We start from the raw sequence: 12,883 nt of genomic DNA on the forward strand, positions 1-12,883 counted from the left end.
CCAAGGCACCTGCAAGTTCCCAGACATTTCTGGGGGGGGGGGGGGGGGGAGAATGGCCCTAGCCCTCACCCTCCGATCCAACAGGTCCCAGACATGCTCAATGGGATTGAGATCCGGGCTCTTCGATGACCATGGCAGAACACTGACATTCCTGTCATGTAGGAAATCACACACAGAACAAGCAGTAACGGCTGGTGGCATTGTCATGCTGGAGGGTCATGTCAGCCTGCAGGAAGGGTACCCACATGAGGGAGGAGGATGTCTTCCCTGTCATGCACAGCATTGAGATTGCCTGCAATGACAGCAAGCTCAGTCCGACGATGCTGTGACACACCGCCCCAGACCATGACGGACCCTCCACATCCAAATCGATCCCGCTTCAGAGTACAGGCCTCGGTGTAGCGCTCATTCCTTGGATGATGAATCCGACCATCACCCCAGGTGAGAAAACCGCGACTTGTCAGTGAAGAGCACTTTTTGCCAGTCCTGTCTGGTCCAGTGACGGTGGGTTTGTGCCCATAGGCGACGTTGTTGCCAGTGATGTCTGGTGAGGACCTGCCTTACAACAGGCCTACAAGCCCTCAGTCCGCCCTCTCTCAGCCTATTGTGGACAGTCTGAGCATTGATGGAGGGATTGTGCGTTCCTGGTGTAACTCGGGCAGTTGTTGCCATCCTGTACTTGTCCCGCAGGTGTGATGTTTGGATGTACTGATCCTGTGCAGGTGTTGTTACACGTGGTCTGCCACTGCGAGGACGATCAGCTGTCCGTCCTGTCTTCGGCGTCTCACAGTACAGACATTGCCATTTATTGCCCTGGTCACATCTGCAGTCCTCATGCCTCTTTGCAGCATGCCTAAGGCACGTTCACACAGATGGGCAGGGACCCTGGGCATCTGTATTTGAGTCAGTTAAAAGGCCTCTTTAGTGTCCTATATTTTCATAACCGTGACCTTAATTGCCTACCGTCTGTAAGCTATTAGTGTCTTAACGACCGTTCCACAGGTGCATGTTCATTGAACAAGCACGTGAAAGTGTTTAAAACGCTTTACAATGAAGATCTGTGAAGTTATTTGGATTTTTACGAATTATCTTTGAAAGACAGGGTCCTGAAAAAGGAACGTTTTTCTTTGCTGAGTTTACAATTGTAACAAACTGTATGTTTATTTCTATTAGCTGGATACACAAACGGTATGATAAACCAACGACCCTCAGCTAGATGGGATCAATTCCTTCAATGTTCTCATTTTTAGGCACATGTTCAACTTAAAAAGGAGAAATCCAACAAAAACCACTCATTCTTTACATTTATAGTGTTAAATAACACTGTGAGAACAATATTTTTTGTGAACAAAAGTTTCATTTTGGTTTTATAGTAAGGTTGGTCGCAACATGGAACATTGTTGTGGAAATCGGTTCCAGCTCAAATCGACTACAAAATCCGCAATGCTCTCTTATGGGCTGGCTAGCTTTGTAGCCAAGTTACCTACACATAATAATATCAGCATGTAAAGCTACTGTAGTTAGCTGTAAAATTGCCTAAACAAACTGCACTCTCAATTCAGGAGTCTACAATCAAAACTGCAGATTGATGTGGTCTAACATTCGCAACCACAGATATACTTTTGAGGAGATAGGAAACCTTACCCATGCTACGTTACTGGGCCGCGCGGTGCATTCTGGATTATTCTGAGTGATTCTGGGACAATGAGTGCTCTTCGAGGAGTGAATGGGAGTCTTGGGCCCTAGCTCAGAAACCCAACATTAGCATGAATTTCGTCAACAAAAAGTACAACATTAAATATTTTCCCGAGATGTGAGGTATTTAACTTATCTGTAATATCGTATAGCTTTGGAATCGTGACATTACGTACTTTCTAGGAAAATTGACAGGATTCTTGTCATATACACTTTGCTTTGCGAAGGGATTGTGTGATGATTAGTTTAGCAACCACATGACACCGTGAATGCGATTGGCCGACAGTCTGCTGGGTGGGGAGTTTTACGTTTCTTTTATCATTGGATTCCTATCTCTTTCTATAATTTCTCTGGCAACGGCACCATGCAATGCACCCTGGACTAAAGAGGCAGGTAAATAGGAAAAATGTGCCAGAAGACCCTCAGTTAAATTACACATTTCTCGAGGTAGGAATATCGCAAAAATATGATAAATGGCTCATTCGAGAGAAGACATTCCAGTTATGACATGGGCCAGTATTGAAATCTGACGTATTATTAGACGTTTTCGCAATCGAAAAGTATTCCTATTAACTTCCAGTGTAGCGAGAGAGATTTTATCATAGTGCTTGAACGGAGTTCTGCCTGCTTGAACGCCAATGACTCGGATACACATGAAATGACCCAGGGAATCGGTAGATGCACAAAAACAAGATTCAAAATGAGTGAACCTTTCCTTTTTAAGGAAAAAAAACATTTTCCTATTTCAATAGGTGAAATAAAATGGACTATAGTAAGTGCCTATTATGTGCCAAATAAAGTGTTGACCTTAACAGGGTAGACGATTTCATCTTAAATCATCTGTAAATCCCATTAACAGGGGGAATGGAAGCTTGTTGTAACAGGGTTATGCTCAACCCACTCAGTTTTCTACCGCAAAACACATTATTATACTATGATTTGGCTATAAGACGTTTGTTTCCTTTAAAACCAGAGTTCAGTTAATGTAACAGAGTTGACCTTAAAATGAGGGACAGACATTTCATGTGATAAGATGACTCAATCACATTAAATAAATAATCATCTTGAGAAACTACTTTGTCAAAGCAACAAAATAACTAGGGCTTTACAATGATGGTGAAAACTTGGAGACATTTTTGGGATTAACCAGTTAAATGTAATCTATATAATCCCCAAAAGTAATTATTTATCATGAGGGTCATAAACAATAACTAGTAATGCATAATCAATGAAAGGTTCAAATCATTCCTTTCTGGTAAAAATAGTCATAAATTGCTGAGGTGTAGACACTTGACGACACAAGCTCAAGTACACAGTGAAATATTTTGTTATTTCCTGTTCAACAAAACTATTTCCTTTTTAAATTTGATTTTATTTATGCTTTTTTTTTACCAGGTAAATTGACTGAGAACACATTCTCATTTACAGCAACGACCTGGGGGGAGGAGGGGGATGAATGATCCAATTGTAAACTGGGCATTATGTATTTATGTGCTTTCTAAATATAGCATAATAAAATTCTAAAACGACTAAGATTTCACCTTCCTTAAAACTGTAAAATACATATCTCTGTTTATTGTTGGGGAAAATGTTAATATTTTCTAAAGTTGGCTCTTGATTCAAATGTCTGTCCCCACTGCTGTGAACGTCACAGAGCTCTAACTTGGCTTCCTGAACTCTTTAGGAACTCTCCTTTCATCTCATATTAATCTTGTCCATCTATGACAAACAAATACATTTTTTGTTTAAAATCTTTTATTTTTCCGTGATGAAACCACTCTCTCCTGCTGCGCTACGATGTAACGCTTGCAGGCATGTGCTTTGTCCATGGCTGTGATGTATGTTCAGCCAGGGGTTGATTGACAGTCTGAAGAGAAAATTAAATGGTAGGAGGGACATCCCAGCTTCAAGTGATTTCAGATTTCATAATCCTACGTCACACAGGCTAATCTTCATGAATAATGTTCCAATTTAGACGTCAAACAGTATCACGGTTCTGGTCCAATGCTTCTAAATGTTATACTACTGTATCCGAGGGAACCAGGGCTATCGCTCAATACAAGCCCTTTCGATCTACGGTATTCACAGATTGATATACAAGCGAAAATGTTGGTCGGAACCGGTACATTAACCACGCAGGTCCATTAAAGGGACCTTACATCCTAAGAGGTTTTAAGTGGGTTAAATTCTTCCTAGAAGTCCGTGTCTGCATGTGCAGTTTATAGTGTTTGGCTGAGTGCCAGGCACCCCTAGCAGGGCCTCTCAGAGGGAGCAAAGCCACATGCACTTCACCAGCTGCCAACAAACGGCTATCAGTTACATCACAGGTCTGGTCCCCTGATCCCTCTCTGAAACCTGGCTGTAGTCTTTCTGCTTCTCTTTGTTCTTTAACACGAGGATAAGTTGCATTTATTTGTCTCAGAATGTTACATTCTATGGTAGCTTTCAGTGGAATGTCTGGGGCATTTGTGGAATTCCCATTCCCAAAACACAATCTCCCATATTCCTGGCTGCAGCAAAGTGCACAAAAGCTGTAATAGTAATTATGCCGTTCTTCTTCCATGTTTCCTCAATGAGTGAAAAACCTCTTAACATTCTTCAGTCTATTGACGCATCCGTGCGTCAATCTAATGGACATCATAACAAAAAAAATCACCAGCAAAATCTGTCAGTTTAAGCTAGATGTTTTTTTGCATGGGGAAACGGACAAACACGATTTGAGAAAATGAATTGCAATTTTTAAAGGAACTGGTTGACTTTGTCTTTTGGATAGCTACGTCTTTTTGCGGAAGAGCCTTCCGCAACTGTGGTGGAAAGTAGCAGAGCTACAGCGCTGTTTGTCAGACCGTTAGACACCCGGAAAATGTCTGCAGCATCCAACTGTTTTGGCCTACTAACTAATATGACCACTCTATGGTCTACAAGCCCCACTGGACTCTTCAATATTCAGTAATGCTAATGAGCCAACTTCTGTCTGTAGCGTCCAAACCGTTTGGGCTACAGACTAATATGACCCCACTGTGGAAATGGGAGACTCTCCTGAACACAATGATGAACTGTTTTTGCTCTATGACCCCACCAAGTGTCACGGAACTCATCTGAAGGTAGACAATACAAAGGAATGGAAGTATGAAGGTATTTTACGACCCCAACAAGTGTCACGGAACTCATCTGAAGGTAGACCATACAAAGGAATGGAAGTATGAAGGTATTTTACGACCCCAACAAGTATCACGGAACTCATCTGAAGGTAGACCATACAAAGGAATGGAAGTATGAAGGTATTTTACGACCCCAACAAGTGTCACGGAACTCATCTGAAGGTAGACCATACAAAGGAATGGAAGTATGAAGGTATTTTTGTGCCATCAAAAATAAAAAGGGTTAAATATGTGTCCAAAAAAGTAAATATTTTGTGAGCTTTCATATCTACTAGAACCTTGTTCATTTATGATTATTTTTTTTTAAATTTTGTCATTTATGAACGTTTTATTCGGTGCGAGTCTATGGGTTACAGTAAAGGCCAAATTCAATATTTTATCAAATAACAAAAATAATAAAACTTTTTTTTTTTTTTTTTAAATACACACACCTAAATGGGTCCTACAATTCCAATTCAAATAGCTAAATGATCCATGGTATGACCCCCCCAACGGCTTAGACTTTTATAGGTAAATGGTGTTTGGTTCTAATTCTGAGTAAAAACTCAAGTCACTATGAAAGCTCAAACCAAGTTTATTCTTCCCAGAAGGTCAATACAGCTGCATCAGACAAATACATTGTTCACACAAGCACTGATATTTAACCCTTCCTCCTAAGCTGAGGAACCTCCAACACATCTGAACAGCCATTGCATCTCTGTTGCTCGACAGAACCTTAGTGATATCTGTTCTTCCTCACTTCATCTGACCTGACCTCTAACCCGAAGTGCTCACTCCTTTTATCAATGCCTGCCACGTGATCGCTTTCCCTGCACTCAACACATTCCAAGCTTAATAGTACACACTATATACCTTCCTCCTACAGATATCATTAACCTCTGGTGTAGACCCTCTAAACCTAAGCACTCCATATTTCAATAGGATACCTGATAATTAGCCTTATCCTAAGTTTAGGAGTTAGAACCCAGAATCCATCAATGGAAAGGTTTAACAGATGTGTAACAGAATGTTTTGTTTTATTGCATTATTATTATTCAAAGGCTTCTTTCATTCTTCCCCCAGGGAAGAGATCTCCAAGATCATGTCAAGCTCCTACCTGCGAGGCCTAAACATGGTCTCCTTCTTTGCGGCCAGTAAGATCATAGTCTTCATCACCTTCGCTGTCTACGTCCTCCTGGGGAACACCATCTCAGCCAGCCGGGTGTTTGTGGCAGTGTCTCTATATGGTGCCATCAAGATCACAGTGACCCTCTTCTTCCCACAGGCCATAGAGAAGGTGTTCGAGACCATCATCAGTATCCGCAGGCTCAAGGTACTCTATAGATCATCTGGCACAAAATGGCTGCTGTGCCGCACCTAGGTGCAATGAGTTATTGTGGTTTAGTAAGGTTTGTTTGGCTGCATCATCTCTCTGTTGACCCACAGAATTTCCTTCTGTTGGAGGAGATTGAGAGACCCAACATGAGATTTACCCCGGAGGAAAAGAAAGACGCCTCTGTTGAGATCAAGGACTTACTTTGCTACTGGGACAAGGTGAATATTCTGGTCAAATGTTGAATGTCCAAATGTTGATATACAAAACAAGAATACGCCTGTCCTATGTGGTGGTTTCATGTATTGCTATGAAATGTAATTTCTCTCTCTCTCTCCACAGTGTCTGGACACCCCATCTCTCCAGAACCTGTCACTCACAGTGAAGTCGGAGCAGCTCGTTGCTGTCATTGGACCTGTGGGGTCTGGAAAGGTCAGAGTTCATACATAGTACACTATATATACAAAAGTATGTGAACACCCCTTCAAATTAGTTGATTCGGCTATTTTAGCCACACCCGTTGCTGACAAGTGTATAAGATCCAGCACACAGCCGTGTAATCTCCATAGACAAACATTGGCAGTAGAATGGTCTTACTGAAGAGCTGTGTGACTTTCAACGTGGCACCGTCATAGGATGCCACCTTTCCAACAAGTCAGTTCGTCAAACTTCTGCCCTGCTAGAGCTGCCCCGGGCAACTGTAAGTGCTGTTATTGTGAAGTGGAAACGTCTAGGAGCAACAATGGCTCAGCTGCGAAGTGGTTGGCCACACAAGCTCACATAACGGGACCGCTGAGTGCTGAAGCGAGATGTATAAAAAAAGTCTGTCCTGGGTTGCAACACTCACTACCAAGTTCCAAACTACCTCTGGAAGCAACGTCATCACAAGAACTGTTCATCGGGAGCTTCATGAAATGGGTTTCCATGGCTGAGCAGCTGCACACAAGCCTAAAATCACCATGCGCAATGCCAAGTGTTGGCTGGAGTCGTGTAGTAAAGCTCGCCGCCATTGGACTCTGGAGCAGTGGAAACACACTTCACCATCTGGCAGTCCGACAGACGAATCTGGGTTTGACTGATGTCAGGAGAACGCTACCTGCCCCAATGCATAGTGGCAATGCATGACACTGCCCACGTGCACAAGGCGAGGTCCATACAGAAATGGTTTGTCAAGATCGGTGTGGAAGAACTTGTCAAGCCTGTACAGAGCCCTGACCTCAACCCCATCGAACACCTTTGGGAGGAATTGGAACACCAACTGTGAGCCAGGCCTAATCACACAACATCACTAATGCTCTTGAGGCTGAATGGAAGCAAGTCCCCAATATCTAGTGGAAAGCCTTCACAGAAGAGTGGAGGCTGTTGTAGCAGCAAAAGGGGGGACTCCATATTCATACCCATGGATTTGGAATGAGGTGTTCGATGAGCAGGTGTCCGAATACTTTGTCATGTAGTGTGTGTGTGTATATGGTAAAATATGTAGTAAGCCATATCAGCCAGCTCACATGTTTACCAGCCCATCTCCCACAGTCCTCTCTGCTCAGCGCTATCCTGGGGGAGCTGCCTCACGACAAGGGGGTGTTGAGGGTCAAAGGTCAGCTGACCTACGCCTCCCAGCAGCCCTGGGTGTTCCCTGGAACCATCCGCAGCAACATCCTGTTTGGCAAAGAGCTCCATCCTCAAAAGTATGAGAAGGTCCTGAGAGCCTGCGCCCTCAAGCGGGTAAGACACACTGAATGGAGCTCTCATGGTATTTATTCTAGGAGCTTTGCAATGGTTTTGTGTTCTGACTGTTAGCCCTTGTCGTCTCTGTTGTCCCTTCTGTGTTCAGGACATGGAGCTGCTGCCAGACGGGGACCTGACAGTGATAGGGGACAGAGGAGCCACCCTCAGTGGGGGACAGAAAGCTAGAGTGAATCTGGCCCGGTAAGACCACAGCTCGACTTCAAACCAGAGTAGAAATGAGTTGAGGTACATTCTATAGATGTGATGAATATCCTCCAGTCTCTATCTGAAAGCCTTGTTGTGTCTCAGGGCTGTGTACCAGGATGCTGATATCTACCTGCTGGACGACCCTCTAAGTGCTGTGGATGCTGAGGTCGGGAGACACCTGTTTGAACAGTGAGTTAACCACAGTTTCAGCTAAACAGGCTGTATTTATTTTACCTTTATTTTACTGTCCCATTGAGATAAATAATTACTTTACAAGAGAGACAGCAGCAGATAGCAGCTCAAAATTTGACCCATTTACAACATATAACACAACGCCCTACAGTTTAAAAATATGCATTTACACATTGAGCAGCAAGATGATTTTCGGAGGTGTGGTGCAACTATGAAATTATGACCTCTTCCTAAATATTTGGTGACATGATTCATTTTGCGTATGGTTTCCTAGAAACAAAGGGTGGCTCAGCTAACCCTTTGGCTCAACTTACCCCACTATCCTTTAGTACAACTGAACTACATTCTTCCCAGACTCAGATTAGGTCTACTTACTGGCTGCTTCTTTAGGGCAGGAATGGGTTTTTGTATAGCATTTACAAGTTAATGGATGTTCAGGGTCATGTGGATTCTCTGATGTTAGAACAGGCCTTAGGCCTTCACCAGCAGTGTGAAACTGCACTTAAATTGTCTGTGTCTGTCCCTCTCCATGTGTCTGTATCCCCATGTGTGTCCAGGTGTATCTGTGGTATTCTGAAGAATAAGGCCCGCATCCTGGTCACCCACCAGTTGCAGTACCTCCAAGCAGCCAACCAGATCCTCGTCCTCAAGGAGGTGTGTTCCTGGCAGGGTTTAACATTCTACACATGCTTTGTAACCTACGTATGACGACAGGTGCATTTGATTACATTTTTACTTTGCTGAGAACATAACATGTCTGCTGTCAATCTTTATGAAAGGAATAGTTCACCCAAAGGCATATGCATTTACATATGAATAATACAGACTCCAGAAGATGGGCAGGGTGTGATGTGTGTTTGTGTGTGTGTGTCAGGGTCACGTGGTGGCGAGGGGGACATACTCCGAGTTGCAGCACTCTGGGGTTGACTTCACCTCCCTGCTGAAGAGGGACGAGGAGGAGGAGCCACAAACCAACAACAATCACTCAGTGGTCAAACACGCCTTTTCCCAGAACTCAATTTCCTCCTGGAACTCAGTGGTTTCCCACACCTCCTCCATGCACTCTGTTAAAGATGGAGCTGAACAGCTTCCGGTGGGTCCAAACCCCACCCACTTCCTTTCAAGCCCTTAGATACAGTCACTAGGAGGATTTTCATTCTGAAGTGTCCCAGATTGTCCCTCCTTTTAGTTAACAGGGTATTATGTCCATGTCTCCTCCCTGTCCAGACAGTAGCAGAGGAGCGCCGATCGGAGGGCAACATCGGCGCCAGCCTCTACTTCAAGTACTTAAACGCAGGAGCCAGCATCCTGGTTATGCTGGGCACAGTCCTCCTCAGTCTCATCGCAGAGGTATTAACACATCCAAAATGTCAGGCAGTGAATATGTCATCATTCTACCTCCTAGCATCTACAGTAAATACCAGCATTTTGACTTCTGATTAGATGCGTGCAAAATCAAACTCTGAACAGATCAAGGCATTGGAACCAATGACATTGCAATGATCTAACCAACTATAATATAATTTGTCACCCACAGGTAGCGTACGTTCTTCAGGACTGGTGGCTAGCCTATTGGTGAGAAGCATCTATTGTTACAGTAGTTCATTATTTGTTTCACAGTTCAGTTGGACCATAGCAATGTGAATATTCAAATGACAATGCTGACTGTTTGATTGACAGGGCAGGAGAGCAGGAGAAACTCAATATTAACGGCACTGTGATTGTCCAAAATGGCCTCAACATCACTCAAGAATTGGACCTCTGTTTCTATGTGGGCATTTATGCAGGTATACAGAAGAGAATTCCTAAATGTACTGAATATTTTCTAAGTAAGTATGAGGTTGTCCCCTTACCTGGGAGGAAGCTTGGGGAAATCGGGTAACGACTGACAAGTCACCTTCTGTGTTCAGGTTTGACTCTGGCCTCGGTCATCTTTGGCTTTGCCAGGAGTCTGTTGATGTTCAATGTGCTGGTGAAAGCTGCTCAGTCTCTGCACAACCGCATGTTCAACTCTATCCTCCGGACACCTGTACGCTTCTTTGACGTCAACCCAATTGGTGAGAAACCCCTCGCATGAAATAGAATCTGTTTGTGTTGTCTTTTTCTTGTTGAGGACAATACAATTTCTTGTCATTTAGTCCTGACCTCCAAAATGCTTTCAAACTGGTTGGGTGAGAGAACAGACGTCATTTCAACATCTAGTTTTGATTTACATTTGGTTGAGTTGTCAATTCAACGAAGGAAGAAAAAAAAAATCACTCATTGTATTTAGGTTAAAAGTTGGGTGGAGAAAAAAAGACTAAATTCCCTTAAATTTGTTAGGAATTGAAAACTGGTCAAGTTGTGGAGAAATGCTAGATGCAAAATATAACTTCTATATTTAAAAGGTTTAATAGACAAATGTTCCTCTAAGAGGTTCGCAGCAAATCTCTCCCCCTCCAGAGGAGAGGGTCGGAACTACATACTTGTGCCTTACCTGTTCGCTGTTTCACCCTTCCGTGTCTCGTGCCAAAGCATTAAATCAAGGCTGAGACCTTGGGGTTGAATAGATTATACATTAGAAACTTAATAGCTTAGGACACCCATGGTCGATTTTAATGCCTCAGGGGCCCAGATGCCAGACCTGATTTACAGTGACCTCTGGCCTTAGTGTATAGAGGCCAAATTCCAATAGGGAATAGTCATCCAAAAATAGCGTTCTTAGCAGGTGATGACTTTTTTCAAATCCAATCAGTTTTCCACATTGAGTAAATGTCATCACGTTGAATTGATGTGGCAAACATTCTTTTTTTTTAACCCCCTTTTCATGGTGTCCAATTGTTTTAGTAGCTACTATCTTGTCTCATCGCTACAACTCCCGTACGGGCTCGGGAGAGACGAAGGTTGAAAGTCATGCGTCCTCCGATACACAACCCAACCAAGCCGCACTGCTTCTTAACACAGCGCGCATCCAACCCGGAAGCCAGCCGCACCAATGTGTCGGAGGAAACACTGTGCATCTGGCAACCTGGGGTTAGCGTGCACTGCGCCCAGACAAGGATATCCCTTCCGGCCAAACCCTCCCTCACCCGAACGACGCTATGCCAATTGTGCGTCACCCCACGGACCTCCCGGTCACGGCCGGTTACGACAGAGCCTGGGCGCGAACCCAGAGTCTCTGGTGGCACAGCTGGCGCTAGAGTACAGCGCCCTTAACCACTGCGCCACCCGGGAGGCTAAACAATGTTGATTTAACCCGTTTTTGCACAGTGGATTACTTTCTCCTGTTCTGTCACAGGAAGAATTCTCAACAGGTTCTCCAAGGACATCAGCCAGCTGGATTCCATGTTACCTAATACCTTTGTTGACTTCAGTCAGGTAAGTGAGTGTATAGCCCTAGCGGGGAACATCTATGTATTTTGTCACGAGGATATAGATTTCCCAATCCATTATCTATATTACATAAATCTTTTCTTCTCTTCATGTCTCCTGGGCGTATCCGATCTTGCCACAGTCGATCCTGCAGAATATCGGCGTAGTGGTGGTGGCAGCCTCCGTTATGCCCTGGATCCTCATCCCTGTGGTTCCTCTTCTCATCATATTCCTGTTCCTGAGACGCTACTTCCTGCAGACGTCACGGGACGTCAAACGCCTGGAGTCCACCAGTGAGTGACAGGACTGACTGGGACAGGGGAGGCAAGGGACAAATGATAATTGTACATTTTCTCTATTAATGTGTACGATTTCCTTTTGTGTCTGCAGGCGTGTGTGAGTTGATGTATTTCCTGTGTTCTGCAGCTCGGAGTCCCGTCTTCTCCCACCTGTCCTCGTCCCTCCAAGGTCTGTGGACGATCCGAGCCTTCGGAGCCGAGGAGAGATTCCAGAACACCTTTGACGCTCATCAGGATCTGCACTCAGAATCTTGGTTCCTGTTCCTGGTCACCTCTCGATGGTTCGCTCTCCGACTGGATGGAATCTGCGCAGCCTTTGTCACTGTCACTGCCTTCGGCTGCCTCTTCCTCAGAGATGGTAAGAGGATAAATTATTATGGCTTCATTACACAAGCTGGTAGAAATCAAAGTTGGTTGCATATGACATAAAATAAATTGAATGAGGTTGGATAATCTTTCTGATCAAAGTCTTTGGCTCATTGCCTGTTCCCTAGCAACAACTTGTATTACACTTGGTGCCAAACAGTTATCCAAGCTACGCTGTCAAAAGATTTAGAACACCTACTCATTCAAGGGTTTTTCTTTATTTTTTACTATTATCTACTTTGTAGAATAATAGTGAAGACTTCAAATCTATGAAATAACATATGGAATCATGTAGTAACCAAAAAAGTGTTAAACATCAAAATATTTCATATTTGAGATTCTTCAAATAGCCACCCTTTGCCTTGATGACCGCTTTGCACACTCTTGGCATTCTTTCAACCGGCTTCATGAGGTAGTCACCAGGAATGCATTTCAATTAACAGGTGTGCATTCTTAGGTTAATTTGTGTAATTTCTTTCCTTAACCTGTTGCGACGAGCAATCCCGTATCCGGGATCCTATTTATAGCCTCAAGCTCATTACCATAACGTAACTATTCATGAAAATCGCAAATGA

At 43.8% G+C, this 12,883-nt stretch overlaps 1 protein-coding gene across 2 annotated transcripts in view; it reads left to right on the forward strand.

Annotated features, from left to right (window-relative positions):
* The window catches only part of LOC115132689 (ATP-binding cassette sub-family C member 4-like), a 40,957-nt gene that overhangs the window by 16,039 nt on the left and 12,035 nt on the right, over positions 1-12,883 (forward strand). For both annotated transcript variants that reach the window (XM_029665416.2, XM_029665421.2), the window contains exons 8-22: positions 5,919-6,168; positions 6,282-6,389; positions 6,511-6,600; positions 7,699-7,890; positions 8,000-8,094; positions 8,203-8,289; positions 8,850-8,946; positions 9,167-9,385; positions 9,520-9,642; positions 9,830-9,867; positions 9,973-10,079; positions 10,203-10,349; positions 11,570-11,649; positions 11,786-11,936; positions 12,070-12,300. In XM_029665416.2, the coding sequence (XP_029521276.2) occupies positions 5,919-6,168; positions 6,282-6,389; positions 6,511-6,600; positions 7,699-7,890; positions 8,000-8,094; positions 8,203-8,289; positions 8,850-8,946; positions 9,167-9,385; positions 9,520-9,642; positions 9,830-9,867; positions 9,973-10,079; positions 10,203-10,349; positions 11,570-11,649; positions 11,786-11,936; positions 12,070-12,300 (2,015 nt within the window). The remainder of the gene's footprint in view (positions 1-5,918; positions 6,169-6,281; positions 6,390-6,510; positions 6,601-7,698; positions 7,891-7,999; positions 8,095-8,202; positions 8,290-8,849; positions 8,947-9,166; positions 9,386-9,519; positions 9,643-9,829; positions 9,868-9,972; positions 10,080-10,202; positions 10,350-11,569; positions 11,650-11,785; positions 11,937-12,069; positions 12,301-12,883) is intronic.

Source organism: Oncorhynchus nerka, linkage group LG2 (assembly GCF_034236695.1).
Source record: "Oncorhynchus nerka isolate Pitt River linkage group LG2, Oner_Uvic_2.0, whole genome shotgun sequence".
NCBI classification, from domain to species: Eukaryota; Metazoa; Chordata; class Actinopteri; order Salmoniformes; family Salmonidae; genus Oncorhynchus; species Oncorhynchus nerka.